The following is a 26919-nucleotide window of genomic DNA, read 5'->3' as shown; positions in this document are numbered from 1 at the left end:
GGAAGTTGGAGATCCAGTCACCCAGGGATGAATGCAGTCCTAGATCCTCCAACTTAGTAGTGAGTAGGGAGGGGATGATAGTGTTAAATGCTGAGCTGTAGTCGACAAACTGCATTTTAACATAATCACCCCTCCCTTTGTCCAGGTGGGTCAGTGTGGTGACGCAGATGTGCAATTGCATCATCAGTGGAGCGGTTGTGGCGGTATGCAAACTGCAGTGGGTACTCATTGCTGAAATCTTGGGTTAGGCTTGATGTTGTGAGACTTCATGTGTCATGAGTAAAAATCCTTTAGTGCAGGGATACTCACATCAGGGATGTACTATGTTACCCTATTGGAACAACACACACACATTCAGAGACATGTCGACACACACACACACACACACACACACACACTCAGAGACACACAGGCTTACCTGCACAGCCGTTTGTATGCCTTGGGGCCAGAATAAGTGCTTGGAAAGGTTTCATTCGTCTACTCTCTCCCTCTCTTCGTCGGTCTTGACCGTTTTTACTGATCGTTCTGTTTGTCTGCTGTAGTCGTGATGAAGATTTACCGAAGTCACTAGATATTTTCTTTTCCAGCAGAAAGTCTGAGGCATCCTGCACAAATCTCAAGACTCCTCTCAGTCTCAGACAGGAAGGCACATTTATTGTTTATTTAAGTGTTTGTTGACTTATTTATTTGTTTATTTGTCTTTTTTTTCTGCCTGAGGTTTGGGGCTCTTGGGTATCCCTATTTTTAACTTTTTACTAAGGTTATCATTGCGCTTTATATATCATGACTGTAAATCTGTTAACAGCTGAGGCTAAACATGAACATAAGGCAATGCCTGATTTCTTCTACGTATTTTTCTTTAGTACAACTCTAGAATAATAATTGGTTTGTGGTCCAGTGATCAAAAGATATTTAAATCTAAACATATATTAAAGTAGTATACTAAAGCACAAGTAAAGCGTGCAGTGTCTATGGTTGCAACACATCTGGCCTGTGACCCATGACGTCACTAAACTCTTAAGAGGCTTTGCCAGCCATTTCAGTCCCTGATTGTTTTGAAGGAGGTTCTTTTTCCATTCTCCTCGACCGCTTGACTGGATTAAGGAGATTAACTCAGCCAGAAAGTCCTCCCGCAACATGAAGCCTCGTCCCATGAATCTGCAAGCGTGTTCTTTTACACCAGAAGAGGTTGAATATGTGCCATTAAAGTTGTTTGGTGTGCTTAATGGCTGTTTATACCGGAAAGATGAGGGCAGAGAGCAGAGACAGACATGACCACGCTGTGACACCGTGTCTACTTTAATTCACACTTAGAGTGGTTTTTGTTTGTTTGTTTATTTCACACTTATCTCTTGCCATCATTTTGATTAAAGTTCATTTCTGTCTCATCTGGAGTAACACTACATTGCTAGCTTTTGACCTTTTTATTCTGAGTGTTAATAAGGGATTTTGAATCTGGTGATGGAGGCCTCATTTTTGTACTCTGGAGAAAAGGTTTCTGACAATAGAAGATTGCTTTCCACCCCACACACCACTGTGGAGATTGAGGCTAATTTTACATTTGTTGTAGTTATTATTGAATACATCAAAAAACTTTGACAAACTTTGCCAGCTCATAATGGGAGTTGTGACACTGTTCTGTCAGGCACAGCGTTTCTGCAAGACCTTTTCTGTATTCCACATCCAGGTATTTCTCAGAGACTTGACATTCCTGCGTTTATGCTTTTGACTAATATCAAATTTAAAAAACTAAAATATTTTTTAAAAGTCACTGCTGGGCATCATGTTCGTGTAGAAAATAAACCGTGTTGATTTCATTTTTGTTATTTATTAAAAAAGGGATGTCCATGGGCCTCCAGTGAATTGGGTGTACAATTAATTTTTTTAAATCTTAAGCGAATTCCGCAGCTGTCCAGGTGATGCTAACTCTGTAAACGGACTTGGGGGATTGGGGGAAGGGCTGTCTGCTGATTTATCATCGAATGCCCAAATTGAGAAGCCCTTGCATGTAGCCTAATTTTGATACATGTCTCTGTGGCCTTGGCTGTTGCACCTGGCTGCAGAAAAAGCAAAAAAGAAGAGACAGCAGTACACTTGGTGTTCCACAGCCATGACGCTGATCTATAGCCAGCACGGCACAGCAAGTTCGGCAAAATGGCCAACGCACAGAAAAAGCACATGAGTAAGGAGCACTTGTGCGGTGAGCAAAATTTTGTCGGCTCTTTTTCATAACAATTAATCTTTAAGCGTCGCATTCTCTCCTCTTGTTTATACTGTCTTTTATTCTGCATTTGTATCACTTTGAAAGCCAACCAGAAGAACAAAAACCTAGCAGATACTTTACCACCTTATCTATTTTAAAGGCCTTGAAACGGGTGCGTGCCAAGTCTTTCCTCGGTCCCTTGCTGGCTGGAGTTTTGGTGCTGCTGGAAGGCTGTTTCTGTGAGTCAATTTTGCCAAAAGTGTTTTGCAAGCGTGCGGGAGCCGGGCGAGACAAGACGGAGTTACGCAAACACCAATATTAAGCACACGAAGCTTTGCACCAGCAGGGTTTGTTTTTATATTGGCTCGTAAGTCCATGGTGTGACTGTTCACAGGATATAGATGTACATATGATAAAAATCCTGTGCTCGTCTACTGTTTTGATATTATTGCTCTATATTGCTTTCGGCCTTATGGTAAATGAGAAAACACAGGTCAGCGTAGCGGGAGCAGAGCCTGTGGCTATGGCTTCCCAGTCCTCACGGTGTCTATGTGCTTCCGGTCTGCAGGCTTCCTCATCGTTCCCTTCTGCTGGTTTTATTTCCCTGGATGAAATGATGACAGTTGTGCTTTGCATGCGTTCATCTCCCTCTCTGGGATCTGGTTGCTGGAGATCTGTGTCAAAACAGCATGTTTACCCAGCCTGCTCCCTGCTTAGCTATTCAGCCCGGCATCCCCTCATCTTGACCTGCTCTTTGTGCGGCGCTGAAGTGCCTTCTTCATTCATCCCGGGAGGGTTCTTTCTGATTGGCCGTCTAAGGCGCCAGCCCCCTCCCCTCGACCGTGTTTGCGTGCCGCAGCAGGATGCTGACGAGCGGCGGCAGTGGTGACCGTAAGCCCTCCGTTTGTGATTCTGTACGACTCGCCGCGACTCGGAACCTGGAGTGTGTTTGACTCACAGTGGCTCTCCAGAGGCAAGAGTTGGCTGAGTTTTTAAGCACGTACGCGGGAACCTTTGTGCAGCGTCTTGGTGAAACATGACCGGCTGTGGGGAGTGCGGAAACCTATGAAATAATGGGGAAGTGTGCTCATTCCTCAGCTGGCCAGCATCTATACCTAACGCAGAAGTGAAACTTAATCAAGAAATGCTTTTGTGAGACACCAGGAATATAAAACGCTCCCTTAATAATGAGCAATCTAGTTAATATAGCAGGAAGCTCTCGAAAAAAAGAATTTTTAATGAAGGGTTGACTATCAAAAGTGATGCCTTTTCTAATAAAATGACCCAGCGTGCATTGTGTGGACTTCCTGCTGAACATGGTCGTGATGAACACGCTCCCTCTCCACCTACAATAATGGAGCGCGTCTGTCTGCTGCTGATGGACATTAGACTTCAAACACACAGGCTGCTGTGGTCATTTGTGCTCTGAGAAGGGACTGAGCCGCCATTGTGTGTTCCGTCCATTACAGAGTCACCCGGGGGCCATGTGGCTCAGTTAGCATCAAAGCCGCCGGGGGGGTGCAGACGAGACAGCTCTCGCTCAAATAAGCTGGAAGGAACCTGTTTCTCTGAGAGCAGCTTTGAAGTTGAGCTTTTGATCAGCACCATATCCTTCCTGCTGCCCTGTCAGACAGAGGTTCGGCACATTCGAAGTGTTCGGTGCACACGTGAATACACTCAGACAAAAGAAAGCAGCAGTTCGTAAGGCAGGCGCTGTGTTTGTTTACAGGTAGAGCGGGTTTCGGCGTGCCGGATTATATCTTTCTCTCTCTTTTTTTTTTTTCCATCAAGCCCAGTGATAATACCCACAATGCAATGTTGTGTTTTGGAGGGTTCATTATATTTTTTCTTTTTATTTTACGCTGAGTTTTACATCCACTCTGTCTTTGTGTGTGTGTTTGTCTCGCCACAGATGGCGCTAAGTGTGTGGGCCTCCAGGACAATGAGAGCCAAGGTGGAATGGAGTCTATGGAGGTAGAGGGTGAGTCTACACCGCCGTCGCCGACGCTGGGCTCTTTCACCCAGTACAGTACGGTTCGCCAGGCATTTTTCTGAGCTAGGGCTTTCCCCGGGGCCGCCTGTGACCCCACATGCCTGTGAGCGAGCGCGGATTGGCTCAGCGGGGTAAAGCGCAGCACTGTTTCCCAACGACTGCCCTATAACACCCTGCGGAACCTCCCTCATCAGTCACTGCCGACTGGAGCACTGTGTCGGCCCCGTTTCCATCAGCTTTTTATTCAGATTTCAGTCTTTTTCTTGCCCTGATAATAACGTGTATGTGGGGAGAGAGAGGGTGAGAGGGGTCCAGACGTAAATGGGCCGAGACTTGGCCGAGAATACCCGCACAGCTGATCGGAACTCTCGTTATAACAATTCAGTCCCCCGCTATAAAACGCAGCTGAGCTACTGGAAGGGCGTATTCAGCGAATCTCGAAACAGACTGTTTTCTTTTAGAGTGCCAGCTTCCTCCCAGACTGTGATTCTTGACAGCTTGGCTATAAAGTAACACTTTTGGTCAATTTCTTTCACCTGGCATTTCCCCTTGTTTTCTATGCCCTGACCATGGTCCACCAGCTTTAAAGGTTTTCTCAGCAAACCCCAATTTGCATTTTGTTTTTCCTGCATTATCCAGTGTGACATTTCTCTCTTTAAATGCATGATCTCTCAGACAGTGTGGGCCTTGTAGATCTGGGAGCTTTCACAGAGTTCAGGTATAAGCACAGACCTCTGATTATGCTAAGTAATTCACTGAGTGCTAGGCCTAGCTGCCTCCGACATGGGTTTAGGAGGTATTTAGGTCATGCCAAAACTTGGTCTCCTTCACATCTATGCTGTTGCTTCCTCTGTCATTCTCTTTCACTTCACTCTCTGTCTCTCTGACTTGTACTTTGACTCTGCTCTGAGTCCCTCTTTGACTCTGACTCTCTCTTTGACTTTCTGCTCTCTTTGACTCTGACTCTCTCTTTGACTCTCTACTCTCTGACTCCCTCTTTGACCCTGACACTCTCTTTGACTCTCTTCTCTCTGTGAGTCCCTCTTTGACTCTGACTCTTTGACTCTGCTCTCTCTGTGAGTCCCTCTTTGACTCTGACTCTCTCTTTGACTTTGCTTTCTCTGTGACTACCTCTTTGACCCTGACACTCTCTTTGACTCTCTTCTCTCTGTGAGTCCCTCTTTGACTCTCTCTCTTTGACTCTGCTTTCTCTGTGACTCCCTCTTTGACTCTGACTCTCTCTTTGACTCTGTTCTCTCTGTGACTCCCTCTTTGACTCTGTCTCTTTGGCTCTGCCCTTTCTTTCAAGCTCCCACTTTTTTATCCCTTTGTCCTCACAAACACAAGTTTGTTTTAACCTGCAAATTGTGGCATTTTCCCCTCAGAAAGCATGAGTGTGAAGACTACAAAAGGGTGTTTCGTTTAACCTTTATATTACATTAATCTCACATTATGTATTTTCCTATTTTGATCCTATATCAAATGAACCAACAAGCCAGCTCTTTATTTTGTAAGGGATGTGAGTTTTATATGGAGTTTCCCCTGCCTTTAATGATGCTATGTACAAACTGCTACATGCTCCTTCTCTAGCATCTCAGTGCATTCGGTGTAACCCTGAAACCAGGTGACCCCGTGTTCGCTTGTTGTCCTACTTAAAGGGCTTTGTGCTTTCCTAACAATGCCCTGGCCACCCGCGTTTGACTGGAAGCTCTCTTCGCTTTTCAGATGGGCCAAGAGCCCCGCTGAAGTAGCTCGGCTTACAATGCCAGCTGAGCCAGGCGGGTCTTGTAAGGTTATGTAAATGCTCCCCACAGTGCAGGGCTGCTTTTTGCTCTGTAGGTTTACCCGCTCCAACTCCCTCTCCGTCTCCGTCTTCCTCTCCATTTCTTCCTCTCTATACCTCTTTCTCGCCGCTGCTCTCCACATTGCCTGTGGTGACAAAGGCGACCTGTAGACAAGGAGGTCAGTCAGCTTTCCACTGAAGAGAAGTCTAAAGAGGATGCGCCTGTCTGCTGCAGTATTTACACCACTCAACACCCCACCCCCCCACCACCGCCCAATAAGGAAAAAAATCTCGATTGCTTCTTAGTTCGGTAGGTTTTAATTGGCTTCAATTGTCCAAAGAAAAGAGAAAATGGGATTTAAAAAAGTCTCCTGCATAATCAAGAGTCTCCCAGATGCTTCTCTTCAAGAGTGGTGGGTTCGTTCATTGGAACTATTACTACTCCAGGTCCTACGACTCCTGAATATTTACACATGAAAATAAGGGTTTGCTCTTCATGGTTACCACTTCATTAACTCCAGTGGCCTGGCTCTTTCTTGAAGTCCGCCTGGAAGCATTTCACATGAATACGGTTGGCTCTGGGAATGGGGGGTTTAATAAGGGTTGAAGCATCAGCACCATCGACTGCATCTCAGAATTAGCATTTATTTCTTTTGATTTTTGGTTTCCAGCCTTCAGCAAGAGGTTGTCACTCTCTCTGGCCTTTTCTAAATCACTTTCTAAATCACGTTCTAAATAGAAAATCCCACTGTGCTTTAAAGTGAGTCTCAGCGATTGAAGCTGTCACTCCTGTTTACTCAATTCGCTAATCTATCTGCGCTGACAGGGCATGTGTTACGTGTCTTGTATGCGTTACATGCATCATATAGAAGTTGGGACTGGTTTAAACAGTCACAAAGGTTAACTTTGCTGACCTGAACGTAAAACATGAAAACGTGCGCTCGTGCTGAAACTACTGTTCAGAGGAACGCCAGCAGATGTACGTTTTGTATCCAGCGAGGGGTTAAATGCCGCATCTTGCTGGCGCGCCAAGATATCGAGCGGCTTCGTTCGATAGGCCTCTGATGGATCCGCGCGTGTGCGCATTTTGACCCCGGAGGCCTGCATCACCCGTTCGTCGTAGTGGAGCGCTTTTCGATTAACCCCCGAAGTCGCGTCTGAGAGGCTTCCCTGGGCTGGCCTGTCATGTTTCATCAGTTCAGCCATGCCAAGCCACGGCCCTCGGTGGGTAGTCGCGAGGGGGCGGGGTGGGGGGTGGGGGTCTGGTTTCTGGTTTCTGCTTTGTCTTTGATACTTGGCTTCAGGAAGCTGCTTAGTGCAGAGCACAAATGGGGCGGTTCATGGACGAGCTCCGATACTCGGGGAAAATGACGACGTACCAAAACATCACAGTCTCCAGCCTCATAAGTGTACCCAATGAAGTAGCCAAGTTGTAGCGTGCCTTTGAGCTCTTAGCCATAGCCTAAAGCTTACACTCACTCTACATTATACAGAGTACGTTAAACCTGTGTGTCATAGAATTTTGCTCCGTATCATCGTATTATCTTATCAAAGCCACTCTCAGCTGAAGAAATATAGGGGTGCACTGGTGGAACATCACACACACCGAGAGAGACCCAGATGCAGAGACACAGTGAAGAACCCTAGGTGGGTTATTTTTAGTAAAGACTTGAGAGTGAATATTCACAGAAAGTGGCCTTTAAGTGACAGACGCTGCTCTAGTGCGCTTCTGGCTGACTGATGCAGCACTTGACAGCCCTCGTGGACTTCACTTCCTCTTACGGTGGGTGGGGTCAGCTGAGTTGACTGAGGCTACGGGTCGGGCTTTACTCTGACCTGAACATTAATTCGCCCACAGGCGTGAGTGTGAGCTCGACCCTCAGATGCTGTACAGGGTGTTGAACCTGCACTGTCACTAACATTCGCCCAAGGCTGCATTGGCATGTTGATGTAATACCTATCGGATTTGTTGTCAGGGTTATTGTTCGCAACTCAGGGTGTACCATTTACAACCCTGATGGGTGAAAAGCCTGTGTGGAAGGGTCTATAATTGTCATGACGGCAGTGAATTGGTTAGTGGGCTTAAACATTTGTTCCATAAACTTAGCATTGAGAGCCCGAACAAAATGTTCTGATTCGTTGTCATCCAGAAAAGCCCTGTGCTATAAAAGCATTGGTGCAAATCCATATTTAAAGGTGATAATCCTTTAGGCTCAGTACAGATAATTGGATCTCACAGAGAGAATAAAGAGGGAAAAAACTTTGGCCTGAGGGGACGTGGTCCAGTCAGGTGTTCTGCTGTGGCACTGCAACCTGGGATTCAAAAGTGTTGTGGGAGGACCATCTGATCAGCCGGAAGATGAGTGCTCAGTAGCAAGGGCCCCACGGGTGCCTGAGCCTTCATGTCAGGAGTTCCATCATGTGAACCCATGTGGACCCACCGAGCATGCGCTCCTGCCGGGGCACAGTTCTCCACCACGGCAGGACCGGAGGAGTGAGTTGACTCTTGCCTTACTCGCGTCTCTGTTATTTGTGTGATGCTCTCAGTTTGTGCTGACTAACAGCTCATCCCCTGGTCGTGCGCCACCTTCTAAACGAGTGGGAAACGGCAGATCTAATTTTCTGCCTGTCTGAGTATGAATTTGACTCATGTCCCCGCCCATCCAGCCTGGTGAAAAAGGCCCTGAAGTGACTGGAGAGCACCAACCACATAAAAGAGGCTTTAACGAGCTTTCAAACTCTCATTATTGCAAAGTGCTTTTATTACAGGCGAGAATATTAAGTAGGGGGAAAAGGCCAATTTATTGAAGCTAAGTACTGCCGCTCAGTTGTCTGAAATCAGCCGGCTGTCACACGGCACCGGCTGAATTACTACAACAGGCTTCACAAAATTCGAGTAAATCGAGGTCATTTCCAAAGCACGTGCGTCAGAGATGCGGCTGTGGCGCGTTTGAGAATTTACGCCGTTCACAAGCCTCTTGGAGAGCGCGTGACGAGGATCGCAGCAGCAGCATTTAGCGCGTGGCGCTGTACACCATGCTTGTCTGCTGGATCATTTGTGACACTTTGAATCTCGTTTTTTTTTTTAATGAACTGAATGATCTTTGGACGCCATTCCTGTTACAGTCAGCCCCCTGAGAGAAATGATGTGGCATGCCAACAGCTGTTCGACTAGCTGTTGTTTAGTGTGAAGTTTAAACTTTTTTCCTACCTGGCTACTCCAAGAACCAGCACACCCAGAGCTTCCTGCTTCCTTGCAGACAACGCGGCTCCGTGGCGTTTTCTCCAACTCCTACCTTTCCAGAATCCCTCACCCTTTTCACAATATTCCTGTTCCTACAACATTTGTGCACCTTATGTCTTTTCCATTCATTTGTTTTACTGGTTTCTAATATTGTCTTAACTTTTATTTTTAGTTCAGTTCTTCACTCCGCCTTTCTATCGCACCACCACACAAGTTTGAACTTTACTGTGTTTTTTTTATTTTTTTATTTCCTGTTTTAAACTCAGCAACCCTCAGAGTGACTGGGAGCTCTGCTGACATTGTCGTTTTTTAATTCTCCCAGGCTGAGAGTAACTTTGCTCTCAACTCGCTGCTCCTACAAATCGCAAGCTATAAATGTACTTCTAAATCAACCTTATATTTATCTTTCACTCACACGCCTCATTATGGAGTGACCCGTTTCACACCCTTTCTGTACCGCCTCGGTCTTTTTCATACTCCCAGTCTCCCTTCACGCACGCTCTAGTCCATAAGTATTTGAACACTGCCTTTCCTCTGTCCTGACCAAACATAGATGCATTGAAAGAGTTAAAGTACCGCCCAAAGCACCAGTGCTTCTTGACTCAAATCTGTACACACTCCCTTTTTTGTTCCCGTAAAACATGCTGATTTCATTTGTGTTATCCAGAGCCTTCACTAAAAGCCGTGAAGGTCCTACTGGTGATCTAAACTCATGTTTCTTTAGATATGCTGTGTGCTGCTTCTCCAAATGATAGACCCTGCATTTGTCTGTGCAGGGGCCAAATAAGAGAGGCAGGCAATTATCTTCTATTGAGCGAAGCCTCGATGCGGCAGCTGGGTGTGGAGCTGCTGTGTCGATTTGGATTCTAGTCTTGTTGTGTTTTTCCAGTGCCGGGTTCATTGTGTTTTTTGATCAGTACTGCTTATTAGGCTGACAATTGGCAGAGAAAGAAAGAAGAAGAACTGTGTAAAAGCGAGAGAGAGAGAGAGAGGGAGAGAGAGAGAGGGCTGCAGAATGGAAGTCGACTCTCAAACGTTTCCTGAAACTTCAGCGGTAGCATTCATAAGTCGTCTGTTCATTTGGCAGAGAAACATCTGCACAGTGACGTAATAAAAACAGCTGTGCTGTTTCTAAGTATTGGCACAGTCGAGTGAAAGTTGCCCATTTAGCTTGTGCCCAGTAATAAGAAGGAAAAGAACATCTAAAAACATATTGTCTGAGTTTCAAAAAAGATCAGGTATAGACTGGACTGTCCAGCTTCTGTTGTAAAGATATGATTAATCTAGCACTGGAAAACTGTAGTATAAAAGAAGCTGAGGCTTTGGGAGTGTTACAAGGCTGTTGACCCTACATTAAGACAAGTTAAATGGATATTAAAATGGAAATGTAAACACTTCTGTATTGAATTGGGATTCATTTGATTCTACATATTTACTTATTAGGCAAATTATGAGCAATTCTAACTATTTGAAATTAAATATATGTTAAAATAAATCTGTTTTAATTCCCTTGTCCTATTATATTAAAAGGATTTGTTCAAACAAATGGCATTGCTTCAAAATGCTACAGTGAATTAGATCATTTATTTTTCAATGTCACTGTAAAGTAACCAAACTGTACGTATCAGATTGGCTTTGTGTTTGAGTGCCAGGCAGCGTCTGCATGGACCTTGTGTTTGGGTGGCCATGCTGGTAACATCCTTCTGCTCCTTAATGTTGGACAGTTAGTGTTCATAGGCTCTGCAGGAAAGGACCGTTCTACATCTTACAGTTATAAACCCTTTAATTATAACAACATTCAATGCATTTAGCAAACATTCTTATCCAGAGCGACATACAATGTTCAGACATCTTACAGAGGTAGGTGAGTGTTATGAGTCTTGCCCCAGGACTCTTATTGTTGTAGCATAGCACACTTACCCAGACGGGGATTGAAGCCCAGTCCCCTGGGGCATTTTTACCCACTACGCCATACCAGGCACTATAACAGTACTGTAACGAGAGGAAATTACCACCCTGTACCATTACTGTCCCATTAGATGTCAATTTTGGTATTTTCCATACTTTTTCAAAAGTTATTTTTCTCCTTTCAGAGAGGAGATGGTTTTGTGGGGCATACGTGGAGCTTTTTTCTCACATTAAGTTTTGTCATCTTACGAGAACACTGCTTTTGGTTTTGGTTTTAGCAAATCAGTTATACTGTGATAGTCATCACTTCAGACATTGACATCACCTCTGAATCTCACTGCTTAAATTAGTGTGTGAGTGAAGAGGATCTATTTCACATGAGAAGCACCAAACTCTAAACACAACAGATGAGTCTTTCAGTAAAGGTTCTAAGGGTATGTTCTGCTTACGTTCTCTCTGTCTGTGATACGCTGCTACTAACTGACTAGTAATTAATTGAACTTTAGCATAAATTTATGGCTGTTTTGTTTAATATGTATTGTTGCTTTGTGTTATAGGTGATCTAGATGGAGACAAAAACATTGCATTGGCTGAGGATACTGACATGAGCAAAGGTGGGAAGTGTGTGTTTCTGTGTGTGTGTGTTTTTACAGTGAAGGCAAAGCTCGTCCTTTTTACATGCTATTTCTATTTCTGGTTCTAATTATTCCCTGACGTTGGAGTCATCGTTGGGGTAAACATTCCCTCCATTTGCCACCAGGCGGGAGAGGACGAGAGGCATGGCTGAGGGTTGAGGGAGGTTGTGGGAGTCCACCGTCTTGCTCCAACCTGCCTGAAGGCTCCGAGTCCAAACAGGACTGTCGGCATGACAACTACCTGCTCTGAATTCAGAGCAGCGCTGTCCAAGGCAGCGCCCGTGAAGGTTCCCCCTTGCGGAGCCGACTTGTCCCGCAGAGGTGTGAGCGTGTGCGCGCAGGTGTGTGCCCGGCAGCCTCAAAGCGTGCGCGGATGTTCTCAGGATGAGACCTGCCATTTCCAAGACCCAGGAGCAGGAGGAAAATGTCCTGTACTTCTGGACGAGTGACTCAGCGCTGGGGTCGAGTGAGCGGCTCGGCCACACACAACCCTCCTCCTCCTCCTCCTCCTCCTCCTCTTCCTCAGATGAAGGCATTCTTCATCCCCAGCCTGTCTCACGTGGCCCCTGCATATGTTTGGGGTCATTGTCCTCAGTGCTGGCAGGCTATGGTGTACACGTGGGGCTTCAGAGCTGCTCACAGCGAGTCACTGGCCGGGGAAGGAGAGAGAGTGAAGTTCCCCCTCAGATACACTCCATCTGTGTAGACAGTGAACATCTGGGGAAAATACTGCCTTAGACTTGTGGTTCATGGTCAGAATATAGCACAAATCGTCTGGCATACTTGGCTAACTAATGCAGAGGATTTGATGGCTGCAGATGTGTGCAGAGGATTTGATGGCTGCAGATGGCTGTGTGTGTGTGCATGTGTTTGTGTATGCATGTGCGTGTGAGCGCATGCATTTGTGTGTGTGCGCGCGCGCGTGTGTGTGTGTGTGTGCGTGTGTGTGTGTGTGAAACGTATGGTGCTCATTCAGGAAAAGACCACACTTCTCCAACAGAAATGATCTGCACCGTTCCAGTGGATACCCTAATGCACACTATGAATACAGTTAATGTTCTGTGAATTCTGTATAGGCAGACAGCAAGACAATAAAACTGTGCTCCTCAACAGGAAGCTTTCATTGTTAGAGTATACAGATCAGGGCCTTTCGGTACTCTCACTGCAGGTTTTAGTGCAGTCCTAGCTCTCTAACACTTTTAACACTTTAAAACACTCAAATGTCCAGTACGCAATTATTCAGGATACGGTTTGGGAATTTGCAGTGCAGGGTTATTAATCTTGGGAATTTACAAAACAAATGCTCTTAATATGTGGGACCTTCAGGCAAATGGTTTTGCCCCGTAGAGTCTTTGTTTAAAACTATGTGTTTTGAACTTATTTTACTTGAATGATGGCTATTCTCTATATTGCATTGGTGGTAATCCAGCCTGGAAAAGCTTCACTTCGTCTGGTTATGTAAGCAAACCAAAACCAGACAGCAATCCAAAAAAAAAAAAAAATGAATGAAAAAAAAAAAACACCACAATGACAACAAGAAGCGCTGACAAAACAGAAGTGTGAAGATCTAGAAAACTGCTTATGCAGTTAGAAGAACATCTCTGAGAGCATCGAAGAGAGAACAAAAAGCAATGATAACATTATTGATTTTACAACAATTCCTGGAAGATGTGTTCTCTGAATGTACCCGTTACCCTTCTTGACACTGTGCAGTCAAAATTCTGCAATGAAAGCTGTGAAATACCATTCATTTCTTGTTTCCAATCTAAACAATGCTTTAATGCTTGGGACACAAAAGATTGATAGAACGATGAAAACCTTAACTGCTTTAGCCATGATGACTCCAGGATCTTATTCTGTTAATACAGTATATGGCCAGGAGTATATGGACACCTGACTGTCACACCTGTGCCAGCTAAACATCCCATCCCATAACCCTGGGCATTAATATGGAGTCCCTCCCCCCACACTCTTTGTAGATATTACAGCCTCCTCTGTTCTGCGAAGGTTTTCCACAATAGGCTGGAGTGTGTTGAATGGAATTTGTGCCCATTCAGTCAAAAGACCATTTGTGAGGTGTTGCACTGATGTTGGACGAGAAGCCCTGGCTTGCAACTGCCGTTCCAGTTCATCATAAAAGTGTTCTGTAGGGTTGAAGTCAGTTCTGCACAGTTCTGTGCAGGCCACTGGAGTTCCAACACTCCAAACTTGTCACATGATGTCATTATGGACCTCGCTTTGTGCACAAGGACACAATCATGTGGAAGCAGGAAAGGGCCTTCCTCAAACTGTTTCCAAAAAGTCGGAAGCATATAATTGGCTAAAATGTGGTTGTATGCCATAGCAATAACATTAGTCTTCAGTGGAGCAGGTGGTTTTAGCCCAAACCTTGAAAAACAGACCCCCAGACCCTGAGGAACTGCCAAACCTTACTGTTGGAACTGTTTATTCGTGCTGGTGGTGTTCTCCTGGCATCAGCCAAACCCAGATACACCCATCAGACTGTCAGATAGTGAAGTGTAATTCATCACTCCACAGAACGCGTTCCCACTGCTCTTAGAGTCCAGTGGTGGTGTGCTTTACATCGCTCCCGGCTGTGCTTGGCATTCTGTATAGTGATGTTAGGCTCGTGTGCAGCTACTCAGCCATGGAAACCCATTTCATGAAGCACCTGACACAGTTCTTGTGCTGATGTTGTTTCCAGAAGTAGTCTGGAACTCTGTACTGAGTGATGCAACAGAAGATGGGGGATGTTTATACAGTTCAGCTCCCGGCGGCCCTTCTCCATGAGTTTGCATGGTCTACCGCTTCGTTGCTGAAGTTTTGGTGCACATAGGCGCTTCCATTTCTCAATAATAGCACCTATAGCTGACTAGGACGGATCCAGCAGGGTAGAAATATCATGAACCGGATTGGGGAAAAGGTGGAATCCTATGAGAGTGTCATCTTTAAGGTCACTGTACTCTTCAGTACAACCCATTCTACTGCCAGTATTTGTCTATGAAGACCGCATGGCTATGACTGTACTCCAATTAATACACCTGTTTTCAATAAGTGTGGCTGAAACTCTCGAACTCAGAAATTAGGAGGTGTGTCCACATACTTTTGTCCATATTGTATACGTCTTATGTGCAACCTGCTAAACTCTGGGTGCCATGGAGGTTGTTAAGTGAATTTGATCTGAAACAGAGACCAGGATTTGGTACAATTGTAGTATTTGCTTCTACTCATTAAGAAATTGTTAGCAAGCATCTCTCTAGAATCTGTGCATGTCTGTGTTGGCTAATTTCTTTATTTTTGCACTCATATTAGACCTGTATGTAGGAGTCATGTTTATTTTGAACTAATAGGACCCTTCAGAAAATGAGTAAATAAGTCTCTATTTTTCGTTTTATTCTGTATGATTGCATGTTAAAGCGAAGTGAAGAGGAGCGTTCTGTGTGAGCTCGGGCTGTCCTGGGCCTATAGCCCTCGGCCTCTTCAGCATTGCCTTTTAAAAGGAAACGCTCAGTAGCCACCGTGATGTTTCACCGACTGCTTTCTCCCCTCTCGTTCTCCTGCTCAGCTCTAGTAGTGCACTGTTAAATTTCTTCTTCTCTCTCTCTCCCTTTCTCCCTGCAGTTGAAACACAGTGCCAGAATGTGAAGCCTCAAGAACCAAACCAAGCAGCTCAGACAGACAGCAGTGATTCCAAAGGTAACACTGCAGCAATACAAGTTTAAAAATATAAATTGACCAAAAAATAATAATTTTTTAAAATTCAGTAATGATAAAAACCACTATCCCTATAACACTGCCTGCCCCCCCCCCCCCCCCCCCCAAAAAAAAGTTACACTTTAATATGTTCTCATGGCATTGTTTCAGCAAACCTATACAACGTCACAACATTTATTTCTGTCCAAAGTTGCGTAAATGTTTGGGCTGAGATCTTGGGAAAGTCAAACCACTCCGTGAAGTGTTCTCCGGCACATCCGAAAGACTTTCAGTGGGGTTAATGACTGTGCAGTGGTCAGTTCATGGAGAAAGTGATTCCCCGTGCTCCCTGAACCACTCTCTCACTGTTTGAGGCTGATAAATATTGGCATTGTCCTCCTGGAATATGCTTATGTCATCAAAAAATACAGTGATGGTGTAACCTGGTCAGTCAGTACAATGAGGTACTCAGCTGACTTCATTTTATTGCCACATAACATATTAATCACTTCAGTAATGGATAAATATCAATTATTAAGAGAATTACATTTCTCTTAGGTATTTGCTTATTTAAAAATTAGAGCCATGCCGAGTGGTGCCAACAGAACCGGATTTCTTGCCCTCTCGTTTTGAGCACATCTGTCACCGTTGCATAAGCATAGCGTGGCCGTGTTGATGAATCAGCTACCTGCAGTGCAGGGGTGAGTCTCCTGTCCCTCCTGCAGCCAGGACATAAGCAGATAGTGGGCAGGACCATTCCAGAGTGCACGGTAGGAGACAATCAGGCGTACTGGTGCAGGCTAGCAGTCGAAGAGCAGGCTTGCTGCGTCATTTTTTGCAGAAAAATGTCATGTTTGTAGAAAGAAGACTTTAACCCACCATTAGCAACCCAGGAAGTTTAGGAGTGTTTGCTAGTGTTGCCTGTTTTTTTTTTTAATTATTAACTCCCTCTTTGTCATCTGCAAGCTCTTATTCCAAACTATAGCCACATATCCTTCATGAATCTTGTAGGAGTGTGTTCAGAAATGATTAAATATACCACAGTTTTCCAACTATGATCTGTGGAGTTATTTTCCTACTGGAACATATAGTGCACAGGGACACGGAGAGTTACAACACTGGGTCTGAAGTTTTTATCTGCTGCATGAATGTTGGAGTGTAGGACATTTTCAGGCATGTTGCTGTTCTGTTACAGCTCCTGCAAATTTATGAAGGTCGGTGATCTTTTGGCTTATTTTATTTTGCTCCTTCCAACAGTGAGAGTCCATTCGGTGCACTCGTTCTTGTATTTCATTAGGTGCTTGTTTAGAAGTGTCAGAGCATTGTTTTGCTACTGTAATGTTTGAATCCCAACTCTGGTGTGTTGGTTGAGGATACTTCTTCCTGTTTACCTTTGTTTATTTGTTTTGAACTGTCTTTCAGATGGCGCAATGGATAAGAGCGAGCCAAAAAAGGCATGAGACGACAATCAGCCTCATAGGTACACACACCGGTAAACTGTGTGAAGGCGTATGTCAACCCCCCCGCCCCCCGCCCATACCACACAGTGGAGTCCCCCACAAACCCAGGAAGAGGAAGCCCCACCTGTTTACTCCTTCCTCTTCTTCCTTCCTGTCTTTATTTCCTCTTGGTTGGGTTAACTCTTAATCACAAATATATATGAAAACAGAGAAACATATCAAAGATGATTATATAGGGTTCTAAAATTGCTGCTTCATCACTTCCTCTCTGCTATGTCATTCTGGTGCTGGATTTGACTGGTTTAAATGTATGAATACTAAAGGCTATCGGGGCCTGTAAATCATCCCTCGCCAAAAATCTGCTCTCCATTGATTACTGCTTTAGATCGCACCAGTTTTGAATTTAGAACGCAGCACCTGCACATCAGTGACAAATACAACTGATTTTTTTTTTTTTTTCTCAAGTGATGTGTCAGTACGAGTGATCACGTTTGCATCTGACCGTGTGTATGGACTGAACTTGGATAATAGGAGACACGTTTTTAGTTCCAGGGCCATATGTGATGTTAATGTTGTGCATTCTGAAATGTGTTTTTCGTTAGACAAATTCTATATGTGCAGAATGTTTAATTTCCATGCCAGCTGTAGAGGAGCCTGAGTGAGCTTTTCAACAAGCTTTGTTTAAAGAGAATAAGAAGAGTATAATATAGTTATCATTGGTAGGTATATTTTTATTCTGGTTCAGATCCAAGTATCATTCCTTCTTGCAATATACCATCATTATGCTTTTGCACCCAGACAGGTTCACATTTTTGCAGCATTCAGCTCCAAACACTTTGCCACGCTAGAACACCTTGATTACAGCTCCTTTTGCTTCTAGATTTTCTGCATCTATGTGGGCGCCCCAGGTATGAGTGGGTGCCCCAGGTTTGAGTGGGTGCCCCAGGTTTGCGTGGGTGCCCCAGGTTTGAGTGGGGCCCCAGGTTTGAGTGGGTGCCCCAGGTTTGAGCGGATGCCCCAGGTTTGAGCGGGTGCCCCAGGTTTGCGTGGGACCCCAGGTTTGAGTGGGTGCCCCAGGTTTGCGTGGGTGCCCCAGGTTTGAGTGGGGCCCCAGGTTTGAGTGGGACCCCAGGTTTCAGTGGGTGCCCCAGGTTTCAGTGGGGCCCCAGGTTTCAGTGGGTGCCCCAGGTTTGCGTGGGTGCCCCAGGTTTCAGTGGGTGCCCCAGGTTTGCGTGGGTGCCCCAGGTTTGAGTGGGTGCCCCAGGTTTGCGTGGGGCCCCAGGTTTGAGTGGGTGCCCCAGGTTTGAGTGGGGCCCCAGGTTTGAGTGGGTGCCCCAGGTTTGAGTGGGTGCCCCAGGTTTGAGTGGGGCCCCAGCATTCCCTCTGCTCGTGCCGGTTCAAAAGCAGACATCGTCTCTTGTCACATTGCTGATCTGTTTGATGGAGTTTGTTAACAGATCGGGTTTCTCTGCATTTTCCCCAGTGCATGACAGCATCCCCCCCCTTTTTTTTTTTAAACTGGAATGCTCTCTCACACTATCGCTCAGTATGTTTCACTAGACAATGCCCATACTCCAAAAATATGCCTTATTTGGCCTGACACGTACTACATAATCACAAAATGGTGATGGTGAAACATGCAAATTCTATGTGTTGCTTTGAATGAATTAAATAATATAAGGTGATGAGTGGTATAGTGATATATTTAAAAAAAAAAAATCCTTGTATGATTTCTTGCATTCAAGATCTTTGGTTGATAAGGTAAAAATCTATATTTCATTCATTCTGTTGATTAGTCTTTTTTCATGGTGCCATGCTGATATAAAATGAACTTATGCCTTCATGATTTGATGTTTGCTTTGCTATACAACTACGAATAAAGTTTCAAAAAGTTCTTTCCATGGCTGAGTGGCGTTTCTGTGTAGTTTTGTTTGTGCAGTCTGAAAACTAGCTAGACACAATGTTCACAGTCCTTATGTTGTATTAAAATCCCTCACCATCAGTCCCTCGTGGTAACACTAGCTCTGCCTCACTCTTATGCAGTTCTGGGTTATTTGTATAGCGATGTTCACAGCAGAGAGTGTCATGAAACAGATAAACTCTGAATGAGCAATACCAAGGCCAGGAGTGGCAGGACAAATCTCCCAGAGCAGAGATGGCAGCAGAAGAAGACCTTGAGAGGAGCCAAGAACTTTTGTTTGGTGCCAAGGTGCCGACTTTCCTTAAACCCGTGTTGTCGAAGCTTATTCCATTTTTTTTCCCCTTGTTGGCGAGTCCTTGTGAGTGCATCTGCAGTACAGAACGGAAGGCCCTCGTTCAAGCATTGGGCAGTCATAAGTTCTATATCAGTAATATATCCGTTTTCACACATAAACAAACACCTGCACTAATGAGCAGACTGCATTAACTGCAGACCTTCTGCTACACTCACTACACTCACTACTAATCACATGAGGCTACCACTGGTTTCTTTCAGAATGAGAATGGATTGGCCACAGGGCCATGTGGGATGAATGTTCTCGTACTAAAAGTCTTTTTGTTGTCTTTGTCTTTTTGTGAGTCTGATGTGCTGTCCCTGGGTCAGTCGGTGTCATAAACGAACCCTCGATTCTTTTCATCAATGCATTGCTTCTGCAGGGGGCACAGCCATCTTTCCAGACCATAAGGACCAAAGACGACGCTGGGAGCCATTTAACAACAACAACAAAAAAAAAAAAAAAACCCACTCTATATTCAGTGTGTGGTGCCATCAGAAAATCACGTTAGCGACGATGCCTGGTATTGTATATGCAGGGGAGCTCTTTTTTTGTGAAACAGGCAGGCTGAGCTTGATTCTCACAGCTGAGAAGCCAGGACAGACTTCTAGAAAAAGTACCTCTCTGGGAGATTAAGATTCATTGTCCGCTTTTACGCTTTGATCTCTGTAGTATTGTCTTCTGTGGGAGAAAGAGGAGCAAGCTAAAGATTTGCAGGCTGCAACAACACACAGTTATCTCCAGCTAACGAAGGCCAGGTTTCTTAAAAGAAAAAACCCTGCAGAGAAGCCAAAAATAGAAAAGATGGAAGCCATCCTTCTATGGCACAGTCTGCATGGGTGAAATTTACATAAACGGCATTAAAGGAGACAGATGCATGCAAATGCATGACACAGATGAAAGTGAGACGCTAGTAACCCATGCCAAAAGATGTTTACATTTTGGGCTCTTTGACTTTATCCATATTGAAAAAGGCACAAAGGTAGTTCACATGTGTGTTATCTAATGTTTATAGCCCAGTAAAATAGGAGATCACGACTGAATGCTTACGAGTTCCAAAAGGCCTGGATTAACTTTACAAAAGTAAAATATAAATGCAAATATACTGGTATTAGATTTTGTCCATAGCAGTTTCTGTGGGTGCCTGACTTTGAGGGCCAGATCGAACTGATAAACAGCACTGACAGTTTTATATGGTCCTATTTGCTCATTTTTAGCAAGGGCTTGTTTGTGCTTGTGCTCTGTGTGTGTGTGTGTGTGTGTGTGTGTGTGTGTGTGTGTGTGTGTGTGTGTGTGTGTGTGTGTGTGTGTGTGTGTGTGTGTGTGTGTGTGTGTGTGCGTGCGTGTGTGTGGCACCATGGGAGAGGAATCGATTGCCTTCACACTCGAGTGGTCCCCCACTCTCTTCATTTTAACTCATTCTCTCAATCCCTTTCCTCCTCTCTCCCACTGCTCCCCTCCTATGCTTCGTCTCCCAGCTTTCTAATCACTCGCTCTCACTTGTCAGTCTTTACTGGGGTTCACTTTCTTAATTCAGGACTCTCTCTCTCTCTCTCTCTCTCTTCTCTGTATGATGAAAATATCTTTGGTGAAAAATAAAACAACACTTTAGTGGATTAATGCCAGCACAGACAATAAATGCATGTAAAAGCTGAAATATAAATTCGGTTACATGCCATTTTGCTAGCATTTGTTTTTTATTTATACTGTCTTTTCAAGCAGGCAGATGTCCACAGGGCAAAGCACAATCCCATTTATATGAGAGTGGATGAAAGGGAAACAGCGACTGCGAAAGAAAGAGATTTGAATTGCAGTGTGCTACTGCCCCCTTCTGACGGCATTCAAGCATAGCATGTTCTGTGCATCAGCAGAATATGTATTTTCCTGTCCCTGAACTCATTTTATCTCTGTTTACAATATTCCACTATTGATACCCCTACACAAAATATGTTATGTGGAAAGCATTCTGCTAAATACTGGTGCCTTTACATCAGCTGTACATAGGAGAGAGAGAGAGAGAGAGAGAGAGAGAGAGAGAGAGAGAGAGAGAGAGAGAGCGAGCAGACCAAGAACAGGTGAAGCAGGCCAGTCACTGGGATGGAGGTATACAGGTAAAATAATGTTATATAAAATCAATTTATATATATATATATATATATATATATATATATATATATATATATATATATATATATATATATATATATATATATATATTATATGTGGATTGGTGAACAGTCTTACATTACATTACTGTGCTAACAACCAGGACCTGAATGCGAATGAGGCTTAAGGTTCTCATTATGGTCTTCAGGTGACCCAAAGGGCTCCTGCAGATCTGCAGTACCTTGTCTTAGCGCAACAACAGCACGAGCATGACAAAACATCCCACACTGGCTGTTCTCAGAGAAACAAAGAGAAACCAGTCCTCGCAAACTTCTACTTCACTGCAATAGAAACAGTACAGCCATGTGACCTGCCTTCAATCAGTGATACACACCCCATCCACTGTCACAGTAAAGCCCTGTCCGTTACTCGAGAGACGGCCCATCCCTGCCACACACCTTGCTCTCACAAGCATGCTGGCATGTGGTGTTGCACTATTACAGCATGGGACACCCCTTTCTTACTGCAACACCCACTGTGGCCAGTTGACTGTAATAACGCAGCTCCTTTCCATCCATATTTGCCCACACCTTTACGTATCTGCTGCTTTTGTTGTTTTGTTTGTTATCATGTATGCAAAGTGTGTAGCCTGTAGTAATATTCTTCAGATACAGGGCAGAGTCAGTTTACAACAGCTGTTCAAGCAAAGTGATTGTTTTTTTTTAATGGTGCATTGCAGTGCTTTGACTGTTCCTAAAACATTGCTTCCTTCTGGACTGAGACTGATGTAATTCCTGGGGTCTCTAGGAATCCCTCCAATTTAGGGATCACAGCCCCAGGTGCCCTTGTCAATGCTGGGTGAGAACAGATTTGTCAAACTGGTGAGAATGACTTGTAAAGAAACATAAGTATCCTGGACCTTTCCTCGAGTACACTTTAAAGTAGGTTGTAGGGGATCCGAGTCGAGCTGAGAATGTGGACAGATGTGACTCAATTAGGGCCTCGCTGGAGGAGGCGAAACCAGCAGTAGGAAAGAAGCAGTATGAAGGATCCTGGGGCTGTTCGCCACCTGCACAGTATGAAGGAGCCCGGGGCTGTTCGCCACCTGTGCAGTATGAAACAGCCCGGCCCGGGGCTGTTCGCCACCTGCGCAGTATGAAACAGCCCGGGGCTGTTCGCCCCCCTGCGCAGTATGAAACAGCCCAGGGCTGTTCGCCCCCTGTGCAGTATGAAACAGCCCGGGGCTGTTCGCCACCTGCACAGTATGAAACAGCCCGGGGCTGTCTGCCACCTGCACCTGGGGTAAGGCATGCACTTGCTTCCCGGAGTCTAACACAAATTACACGTCTCTACATGTTGCAATGTGTTGGTAACGTCTACACAGTCACCACAGTGCAATGCACAGTTTTAATTGTTTTTTTTTTTTGTTTGTTTGTTTTTTAGGGGTCAGAATAAATTAATTTAATGTTTGCATATTTTTGCTAAACAGCAATATATGGCCATGTAGCCACACCTGCATGCATCGTCTGTCGTGTTTAACGTTTGTCCCAGTGACCACGCCTTTGATAGCGCTACTCGTCTAACTTTACCTCAGGTGTAAGTTCACTGAGGATATCGCGCTTGGACCGCTCCGTCGTCCTTTTAATCGCCCGGAATAATGGCCGACCAAGGACTGACGGATGACGCCGCGGCTGCCGCTTGCAAGGACGGGAATCCGGTTACAAAAGTGAGACGACTTTACTTGTAAAATTCAAATGCGACAGACTTAGCTAGCTAACTAGCTGAGTAGATAGCTACTGTCTGCTAACACGACCGTTGCCAAATAAGGTCTTTTCTAGCTAGATAACGCTACCTAACCCTATCTGGTTAATTTCCCCTTAATGTTACTGCTTGGAAAAGTCGTAGTTAGATATTTAGCCAACAGCTTTCCCCGGTTAGTTGGGTAATAAGTTTAAAATGTCGCTATCTAAACTTGCTACCTATTTTAGCAAGCTATTTTTAAATGTCTACTTGCCGGTTGCCTTTCCACTCCAGTCTTGGCTCTCTAGGTTAGGTTAGCCGAATGGCTGGCAGAGTAAATGGCTCCAGGACACCAGTGAGGTTTTCTTTCTTGGTTTTTGGGGTGTAAAACGCCAGCTCAGCTAACCTAAGGTATCCCAGCTGGGTTAACTACAAGGAGTGGTGTGAGGGCCACGTCCAGTTGCCGGGATTTCCCTTCAGCTTCCCCGCCGCAAAATGTGGTAGTTGTGGTGTTATCTTATTGACGCCAAATTCTCACAAATATTGAGCTTGTTCAAAATAAATAGGATCTTAGACCTGTTAGAACTGTGTCCTCTCGTAAATGTAACATATGTATTTACCCCGGTCCCTAACAAACCGGTTCTTCTTGATTTAAGGTGAATTGTCTGGATGATTTGCAGGAAGCGTGGAGCGGTACCATGGGAAGGACGTGGGGCCTCTAATGAATTACAGCACTGCAGTATAAAGTCATGTAATGTTGGTTGGTTTTGCTTCTTCTCTTCTCCCACACACAGGACTTCATGATGCAACAGACAATGCTGAGGGTGAAGGATCCTGTGAAATCTCTGCATTTTTACACAGGCATACTTGGAATGACGTGAGTATCTGCCATAATCCAGGGTTGGAGAGTGTCGGTGAAGTGTCGACATTGTGCCGGTGTGATTAGAGGATGTCCAAATGCATTTTAATAAAAAGAACATTTTTCAAGCGTTACCAATCTTATCAGACTGCCCTCTGGATGCATTGAGGGTCATTCAGATTTCTGTGACTTTGTTTTGAGTGTTTATTGTTAGAGTGCCCAAACAGGTGTGTTAAATTCATCTGCTAGTACGTTTCAGTCCTGACAATTGCAGTTTTTTGTTTGTTTGTTTGTTTATGATCGATTGCATAAAATATTTACAGTGTTTCTGATGGACTATATGAAGATCAAAAGATAAAGGCTTAGTATGTAATAACCTTTCATAGCACTGTGTGCATTAGTGGGCTTCTGGCTAAATATTAACCATTCAGCTGAGAGAGCTCCTAGTTTCAGCATGAACTTTTGGGGAGAGAGAAATCCGTTTTATAGGTATTCTGATCTTGATGGGCTGTTGTCCCTTAATCTGCTTTACCAGACCTCCCATTGCTGCCTACCGGAGCATGAGAATATCAACAAGGAACAGCATGTACATTTATAAAGCCTTAAAGATCTAAATTTAATGTGACAGAGTGAGGGGTTTAAATGGGCCCCTTGCATGGAGCTCATGAACTGACTTATGCAGGAGCACCCCAGCCCGTTTATCTTTACACACTTCATACCAGCCAAAATAATCATGGCGTGTGCAGATATTTGACTGTAGTCCAAAACACTTTTTGGCAAACACTTTTCCTGCCTTTCATAGAAGAAAGCTTGGATTCCCCAAGCACGTTTCACATGTTCTGAAGGACATGGCATCGGTTTGAATGCCAGCTCTGCATTGCACACTCTCAAAGTACTATAACAGTTGTGAAAATCTCTTTGTCATGGAAGAATTATTATTATTTTTAAGATAAAAGGTGGAAGCCTTTCAAATCCTTTCTGTCAGTCAAGATATCTCTCCTCTCAAATGGCAGATGTAATGGACATCCCTCTCTCCCTACTGCCCTCTCCCTCCCTCGCTCTCTCCTTCCCCCAGCCTGTTGCAGAAATTTGATTTCCCTTCCATGCGCTTCTCTCTCTACTTCTTGGGTTATGAAGATAAGAAGGAAATCCCTGTTGATGTCAAGGAGAGAACAGCGTGGACCTTCTCCCGCAGAGCCACAATCGAGCTCACGCAGTGAGTGTGTAGGGCAGTGACTACGCATACAACACTCACGAGGAGGCGGCATGCATGTGTACTCTGAAACTGTCGATTGGACTGCTGAACCAAATTGGATCCTGTAGGGGGGGGGGGGGAAGACTCATGTGCAGGCCAAAAGTTACTTTTGCCCATACATTAATCCACTAGCTTCTGGTTCCCCAGGCAAAGGAATTCTGCTTTTGGGAAAGTGGATCATGACTGAGGATATATTTGTTTGTCTGTTTCCCTAATAAAGACCCACCCCTATTTTTGAAAAAAAAAATTCCCCCCTCCTTTTATTTTTTGGCAGTAACTGGGGTTCGGAGACGGATGAAAGCCAGTCCTATCACAATGGAAATTCGGATCCTCGAGGATTCGGTGAGTACTCCTGTGAACAGTCACATCTGCTCTGATCCTTGATCCCTCACTTTCTGCTGCACATGCACTTTAGATTAAGACTTCATGATGTAGAACTTGTCATGACTTCGGTCAAGTGTGTAAGTACACCAAAACAATTCGGGGATACAGTGTTCATCTGATCTGCTTTGCAGCATTGCTTTTGTGGTTTAAAAAATTGAGGTTTCATCTAAAATCAATTTTTTTTTTAATCTCTGTGGAACATCTATTCTGGTATTAATTACTAGTGTCTGTCATAATTACAGTGAACCCAAATAAAGGAGTTGTGTGACTAGTACTTTTAGAGAAACTCTTTTCAGTTCCTCTTGAGGACCCATATTCCAAAGTCCATGAGAATTGAGCCTGACCTCCTGGTTTGTGGATGTAATACTGGTGTCCTGGCAAGCTCTCGACGTGTACGTCTGTGTGCGTGTTTTCTAGGCCACATAGGAATTGCTGTACCAGATGTTTATGCGGCTTGCAAGATTTTTGAAGAGCAGGGGGTGACCTTTGTGAAAAAGCCAGACGATGGTGAGGATCTTCCCTGATCTGTGGTGTTTGGTGATCACACAATGTTTCTGAGCTTTGCGTGTCTTATGGGAACATTTCAGGAGCTGGTGTTGTAGATTTGGTTTTGTGAAGCAAAGTGTAATATCCATCAAGCAGTTGAACATCGCGGAAGTCCCTGTTAATCCACACACAGCGCCATCGTTACATTATTACCTAACTGCATTATTTTAGACAATGAGCACAAAATTGTATTATTTTAGCAAAGTTTGTTTTGGATAAGTCATATGCCCTGCTGCTGCTGTTAAAAAAAAACAAAATTAGCTGTTTGTTTTCTACCCATTCATTCTTTCTTTTTTGCTTACTGTCTGTCTCATAGGTAAAATGAAGGGTCTGGCTTTTATTCAGGACCCCGATGGCTACTGGATTGAGATTCTTAGCCCCAACACCATGATGTCCATCACCTCTTAAAAGAATCATACAGTCAGCTAATGGGCAGCTTCAGAGAAGATGAGATGTGTCCGTAATCCAGAGGGCGATCGAAAAAGTGTTACACTTCTCTCTCACCAAACAAGCGTCTGTGAGATTACAGAACACATGATTGGAGAGACCATAACAAAATAGCTGGTGCTCAATAGACAAGACAGCAGTGCTCAGCTGCTATAGCTTAGGGATCACTGCAAATTGGACATTAATTACGACACTGCCTAACATGGCAGGTATGACCTTATATGAGAGAAACATACAAGAATACTTTTAAAGTTATCATTGGCTGTTCCCATTATGTTTCAGAACAATCAACAGTGTTGTTTTGTTTTTGTTTTGTTTGAGCTAATATAAAGAACTCCTATTCATATTGTAACTACTATATTAATACTAGCTGTGATCATTAAAGCCAAATGCTGCTTGTAAAACTAA

At 44.4% G+C, this 26919-nt stretch overlaps 2 protein-coding genes across 4 annotated transcripts in view; both read left to right on the top strand.

Annotated features, from left to right (window-relative positions):
• macrod2 (mono-ADP ribosylhydrolase 2) overlaps positions 1-17803 on the top strand; it is a 486386-nt gene extending 468583 nt beyond the window's left edge. For all 3 annotated transcript variants that reach the window (XM_035531411.1, XM_035531409.1, XM_035531410.1), the window contains 4 exons: positions 4116-4184; positions 11689-11745; positions 15388-15462; positions 16882-17803. In XM_035531411.1, coding sequence (XP_035387304.1) covers positions 4116-4184; positions 11689-11745; positions 15388-15462; positions 16882-16919 — 239 coding nt within the window. In that variant the 3' untranslated portion in view covers positions 16920-17803. The remainder of the gene's footprint in view (positions 1-4115; positions 4185-11688; positions 11746-15387; positions 15463-16881) is intronic.
• Positions 17804-22824: 5021 nt separating this feature from the next.
• glo1 (glyoxalase 1) lies at positions 22825-26919 on the top strand. The gene is made up of 6 exons (XM_027007107.2): positions 22825-23006; positions 23815-23897; positions 24955-25095; positions 25409-25476; positions 25936-26025; positions 26381-26919. The coding sequence occupies exons 1-6, from the start codon at positions 22938-22940 to the stop codon at positions 26470-26472; spliced, it is 543 nt and encodes a 180-aa protein (XP_026862908.2). The 5' UTR covers positions 22825-22937; the 3' UTR covers positions 26473-26919.

Source organism: Electrophorus electricus, chromosome 11 (genome assembly GCF_013358815.1).
Source record: "Electrophorus electricus isolate fEleEle1 chromosome 11, fEleEle1.pri, whole genome shotgun sequence".
Classification (NCBI taxonomy): Eukaryota; Metazoa; Chordata; class Actinopteri; order Gymnotiformes; family Gymnotidae; genus Electrophorus; species Electrophorus electricus.
The sequence above is the reverse complement of the archived record's forward strand: the minus strand, read 5'-3'. Positions and strand labels throughout refer to the sequence as shown.